Consider the following 6361-nt stretch of genomic DNA (forward strand, 5'->3'; position numbering starts at 1 on the left):
ATAATAATAAATAAATAACTCCTCAATTGCTTTGGCAATGTATTTTGTACTGATAATAAAGCAATGAAGCTAATGTGAATTAGAGAGAGAGAGAAAGAGAGAGAAAAAGATGAAAGAGAAGGAGAAAGAAAAAAAGAACGAAATAAAGGAGAGAAGAAAGAAAGGAGAGGAGAAAGAGATGGTTGAGGGAGTAAGAAGAGTGTAAGAAAAATGGAGAGAGACAGAAATAAAACAGGAGAGAGAGGGAAGAGTGAAGGAGGAGAGAGGGAGAAGGAGACACAATGTATCGGGTCATGTGATCTCACCAATAAAAGTTACATAAATGTAGAAAAGAAGGAAGCTGAAAAAGGAGAAGGAAGGAAGGAACGAAGGAGTAGAGGGGAAGAGTGTGAGTGCAGCTGGCAGAAGGGGACAGAGTTGTCAGATGAGCCAGAAAGGGGAAGGAGGGTGAGAAGAATGTGACACCCAGAAAGGAGGGGTGAGATAGAAGGAAGAAATGGGAGGAGAGAGAGGAGAGAGAGAGAGAGAAGGAAGCGTTTGGGGGACAGACAGACAGGCAAAGGCAGGACTTCCTGACGGCCGAGATGTCAACAGGCTGAGCGCAGGACAGCGGCGGCGTTGTGCCAGGAGAAGATGAAGGGTGCAGCAGCAGAAACAAAGTGTCACCGGGCAGGGAACCGAAGTTTGCCGAGCGGGGAGAGAAGGAATTAGCCGGGACACAGCGCTGGGGGAAGTGTGAAAGTTGTGCAGGAGGGAGAGGCTGGAAGAGAATTGCCCCCCCGCAACACTTCATTGCCCCCCCGGATCCTCCGCAGGTAAGTCCTCTGCCTGAGCTGTGCATTGTAGGGGTGTGAGAGACGATGACGTGTGAAGTGTCAGCTCTGTGGCACAGGCTATATATGGAGGCAGGACTGTGCTGCAGGCAATGTCAGGAGACGGGTGATATAACATTTCAGCTGCCAGATGACATGTGTGCGCTCGCTGCTACATGAGGACAAATACAACACGCTGGGGAATGACACGTATGGAGGCTGCTATGTACACTCTGTTACCTGCACAGCAATAAAACTACCCCCGCAGGGGCAGGAGAGACGTGGAGGGAGTGTGGTATGCTTGTATGAGACTAGAAGAGTACACAACGCTGACCACACAACACGCCATAGGCTGGGGGTACCGTACACCCCCAACCGACTACCCCTGTGTACTCCGCTGCACCCTAATGTGCCGATATACCCCCTATACTGACTACCCCATATACCACCCTACACCTATACTGACTGCCCCATATACCACCCTACACCTATACTGACTGCCCCATATACCACCCTACACCTACACTGACTGCCCCATATACCACCCTACACCTATACTGACTACCCCATATACCACCCTACACTGACTGCCCCATATACCACGTACACACCTACACTGACTGCCCCATATACCACCCTACACACCTACACTGACTACCCCATATATCACCCTACACACCTACACTGCCTGACCCATATACCACCCTACACTGGCTGCCCCATATACCACCCTACTCATACACTGACTACCCCATATACCACCCTACACCTACACTGACTACCCCATATACCACCCTACACTGACTACCCCATATACCACCCTACACACCTACATTGAGTGCCCCATATATCACACCGCGCCTACACTGACTGCCCCATATACCACCCTACACCTACACTGACTGCCCCATATACCACCCTACACCTACACTGACTGCCCCATATACCACCCTACACCTACACTGACTGCCCCATATACCACCCTACACCTACACTGACTGCCCCATATACCACCCTACACCTACACTGACTGCCCCATATACCACCCTACACCTACACTGACTGCCCCATATACCACCCTACACCTACACTGACTGCCCCATATACCACCCTACACCTACACTGACTGCCCCATATACCACCCTACACCTACACTGACTGCCCCATATACCACCCTACACCTACACTGACTGCCCCATATACCACCCTACACCTACACTGACTGCCCCATATACCACCCTACACCTACACTGACTGCCCCATATACCACCCTACACCTACACTGACTGCCCCATATACCACCCTACACCTACACTGACTGCCCCATATACCACCCTACACCTACACTGACTGCCCCATATACCACCCTACACCTACACTGACTGCCCCATATACCACCCTACACCTACACTGACTGCCCCATATACCACCCTACACCTACACTGACTGCCCCATATACCACCCTACACCTACACTGACTGCCCCATATACCACCCTACACCTACACTGACTGCCCCATATACCACCCTACACCTACACTGACTGCCCCATATACCACCCTACACCTACACTGACTGCCCCATATACCACCCTACACCTACACTGACTGCCCCATATACCACCCTACACCTACACTGACTGCCCCATATACCACCCTACACCTACACTGACTGCCCCATATACCACCCTACACCTACACTGACTACCACATATACCACCCTACACCTACACTGACTGCCCCATATACCACCCTACACCTACACTGACTGCCCCATATACCACCCTACACTGACTGCCCCATATACCACCCTACACTGACTGCCCCATATACCACCCTACACCTACACTGACTGCCCCATATACCACCGTACACACCTACACTGACTATCCCATATATCACCCTACACCTATACTGACTGCCCCATATACCACCCTACACCTACACTGACTACCACATATACCACCCTACACACCTACACTGACTGCCCCATATACCACCCTACACCTACACTGACTGCCCCATATACCACCGTACACCTACACTGACTATCCCATATACCACGTACACACCTACACTGACTGCCCCATATACCACCCTACACCTACACTGACTGCCCCATATACCACCCTACACCTATACTGACTGCCAACTATTCCAATATACCACTCTACAACTACACCGACTACTCCAATATACAACAACACTCCTGTACCAGCTACTCTAATACAGTACACTAAAATGAGTACCTGACTATACTACACTACACCTCCCCCAACCTCCCCAGTATAGTACATAACACCTAAGATGATCATTGTCCTGACACTACACTGTACTGGTATACTACCAATATACTACCCTACACTCAGTACACCAATACACTGTACTGCATGGGCCAACCTAAGATTCTACAGTACACCGACCCGTATAACCCCAACGCATTCCATGACACCTCTGGGACGTGTACCTTACAGCTGAGAATGAATGGCTGATCCTCTCTCCCCCTCAGGTACAATCTACCATGAGCCTCGGGAAGAAACGGAGCGGCTTTCAGATTACCAGCGTCACCAGTGACTACCTGCCGTCCTCGCCACTGTCGCCCGTCTCCCCGAACCACTCGGAACCCTCTTCATCCCCGACACCCCCTAATGGCCCCCGCTCACCCCCCGCCTCCCGCTTCCGCCTAGTACGTCTGGACCAGGACCCTCTCGGTGGAGGTCGGAGGTACCAGAAAGGACGATGGACCTGCGTGGACTTCTACCACCTAGACGTGGGGGCCCAGCAGCGAGCAGGGGCCGGGCACTCCCTGGACTCCGGGCTCCCCCGAGCCGCCCCGGCCATACCACCCTTACTGCTTTCACCGGGGGCAGGGGCCAAAGGTCAGCAGGCTCCCAGGTCTCAAGGAGCCCCGATACTGACCGGAGTGACGGACAGGGAAACCACAGCTCAGGTAAGGAAATGTTTTACTTCTACCGTCTCTCTATCCATCCTTCCTTAACATATTTCCTGACCCCCCAGGGCGCAAGGCTCCTGACAGAACTGGCCCCCCCTCCCCCCCCGCCTCCCGCCTCCGCCTAGTACGTCTGGACCAGGACCCTCTCGGTGGAGGTCGGAGGTACCAGAAAGGACGATGGACCTGCGTGGACTTCTACCACCTAGACGTGGGGGCCCAGCAGCGAGCAGGGGCCGGGCACTCCCTGGACTCCGGGCTCCCCCGAGCCGCCCCGGCCATACCACCCTTACTGCTTTCACCGGGGGCAGGGGCCAAAGGTCAGCAGGCTCCCAGGTCTCAAGGAGCCCCGATACTGACCGGAGTGACGGACAGGGAAACCACAGCTCAGGTAAGGAAATGTTTTACTTCTACCGTCTCTCTATCCATCCTTCCTTAACATATTTCCTGACCCCCCAGGGCGCAAGGCTCCTGACAGGGGCAAGAACGACTTAGGTCCAGCTACCCGAAGGCCGGCGGACCCCAATCCTCTAGGACCTGCCGAAACAGGTCCACCGAGTACTAGGTGGGGGCTCTCCCGAAGAGAGACCCCCCGAGTGCGAGGAGACAGGGGAACCAACGTGAGGGCCACAGAATCTCCTCCCCGACATCAGGATACCCGCACCCTCCGCGTTCTGCGAAGTCAAACCGTGCCCAAGCGTGCATAAGGCGCATAAGTAATAAAGTGCCTGTGCACCACGCTGACAGGCCTTAGGGGCCAGGAGTGCAAAAATATTGCCCCGGGTCTAGCCAAAAGGCCTGTCCTCAAGGCGTAGTGCAGAAAAAAGCGGGAAAGTGCCCGTGACCCTGTGTCAGTGAATCACTTGTGGGGTCCCTGGCGGTACCCCCAGGGAGCACAGAACCACGGGCCCCTGCCGCCCTCGGACACTCCGGGCAGACCAGAGGTGCAGCACCCGTACCCATCAGGAGGCATTAGTGTCCGAGGAAGCTCCCCCTCCTCAAAAAGGAGCCGCCTCAAAACACCCACCTTCACCCCAGAGAGTACTTTTTTTTTTATAAATTCTTTATTTAAAGAGGAATTTTTGTGTTTTCCTTTTACACATACAGTTCCACAAATGGGTCCAGATATGAACAACATACATGGTATCAGCAGTACATGTCAGACTTAAGTTGCGGACAAGGATAGATAACCATACTAAACCATATAACCAAAACATATGACAAATGGAAGGGGTGGGTCAATTGTCAGGGTCCAGACCCAGTTGGCAGTGAAGGGGTGTGGATGTGAGACCTCCAACGGTGGTCTCAGTATCAAGTTCGGGCCTGGATCAGGACTGGGTTTGCGGACTGGGGGCCTGGATCCCTTTTACCAGTGGGGGTTCAGTATAGTAGTGGCTGACTGAAAAGGGGTAGTCCAGGGGTTGGGGAAGGGGGGAAAGGCTGGAAAGGGATGTGGTAGGGGATGAGGTTAGTGGGAATGTGAGAGAGGGGGAGGGGTTCGGTCGGGCTTCCAGAACGGGGTGCTAGCTTGGTGAGTCACTGTACGGGGCTTTGACGCAGGGCTTCATATTCCGGGGAGAGGATGTACTCAATCCAATAAAACCAGGTCTTCCTGAATTTGTCGGGGGTATTACGGAGGGAACTGGTAAGGTCCTCCATCAGGTAAATTTCGTGAACCATTCCAAGCCATTGGGATATACGGTGGGGGGACCCCAGAGAGTACTTAGCAACCGTCCACCCCATGACGGTCCCTGCTGTTCCCCTCCGAGCGGTGATAAGAACAGATACTACACCTGATCTTAGCCAAAAGGCCGAGAAGCGATCCTTCCTGCACCTATAGGCTGGTGCCAGAAGCATTGCTCGGCTGCAGTCAGCTACGCGGGGGACGCGGACGGGAGATGCCCCTACTCAGGAGTTCTGTAGGTTGCTTCATGAGACTGATACAACCCAACGTGTTCTGAACTAGGAAGGGGTTAATTAGTACGGAGTAGGGTTAGCTAAGGGTTAATAAGGGGTTAAATAGGATTATATTGTATTTTAAAAAAATGTTGACTTTGGAACTGATGTCACACTCGGGTCAAAGGTCACAGCTTTGAGCTACATGTGAATGAAATAGTAAATACAATGTAACAAAACACTGATACATTGTATTTACTCAGGGACCCTTACAGACTATCTGTACCACAATCCTCTCTATCTTCCCTGGGGAACCTCATCTTCCGATGGTCAGGGGCGTCACAAGGGGGGTGCGGGTGACACCATTTGAGGGGTGACACCAAAATGACTGACAGTCACGGACCGAGAGCCCGACAGTGTCAGGAACTTAAGAGCGGGGTTTCCCCTCAATTTGAAGAGCTTTCCTCTCACTTCCTGTTGTGTCTCCGGCAAAAGGAAGATAAAGGAAAGACCCTGAAAGTGAGACAGACAGACAGCAACAAAGCATAACACTTTCCTGTTTTCATGACATATCTTATTCATTAAGGTTTAAATCTCCAAACAAACAGCTAAATACGCAGGTGGAACGCATGTAAGGGAGCCGTGTCAAAGGATTTGTACTTCTGTCCATCCAGTCCTGAGATTTACAGAACTCTGCCTCAGCCC

General features: G+C 52.5%; 1 protein-coding gene across 1 annotated transcript in view; it reads left to right on the forward strand.

The window, feature by feature from the left end:
- The first annotated feature begins 721 nt into the window (after nt 1–721).
- The window catches only part of TSC22D4 (TSC22 domain family member 4), a 20686-nt gene continuing 15046 nt past the window's right edge, over nt 722–6361 (forward strand). Inside the window, exons 1-3 of the mRNA XM_018573958.1 lie at nt 722–815; nt 3320–3760; nt 3867–4151. Coding sequence (XP_018429460.1) covers nt 3332–3760; nt 3867–4151 — 714 coding nt within the window. The 5' untranslated portion in view covers nt 722–815; nt 3320–3331. The remainder of the gene's footprint in view (nt 816–3319; nt 3761–3866; nt 4152–6361) is intronic.

This window comes from Nanorana parkeri, unplaced genomic scaffold (assembly GCF_000935625.1).
Source record: "Nanorana parkeri isolate BGI_ZX_2015 unplaced genomic scaffold, ASM93562v1 scaffold2642, whole genome shotgun sequence".
Taxonomy (NCBI): domain Eukaryota; kingdom Metazoa; phylum Chordata; class Amphibia; order Anura; family Dicroglossidae; genus Nanorana; species Nanorana parkeri.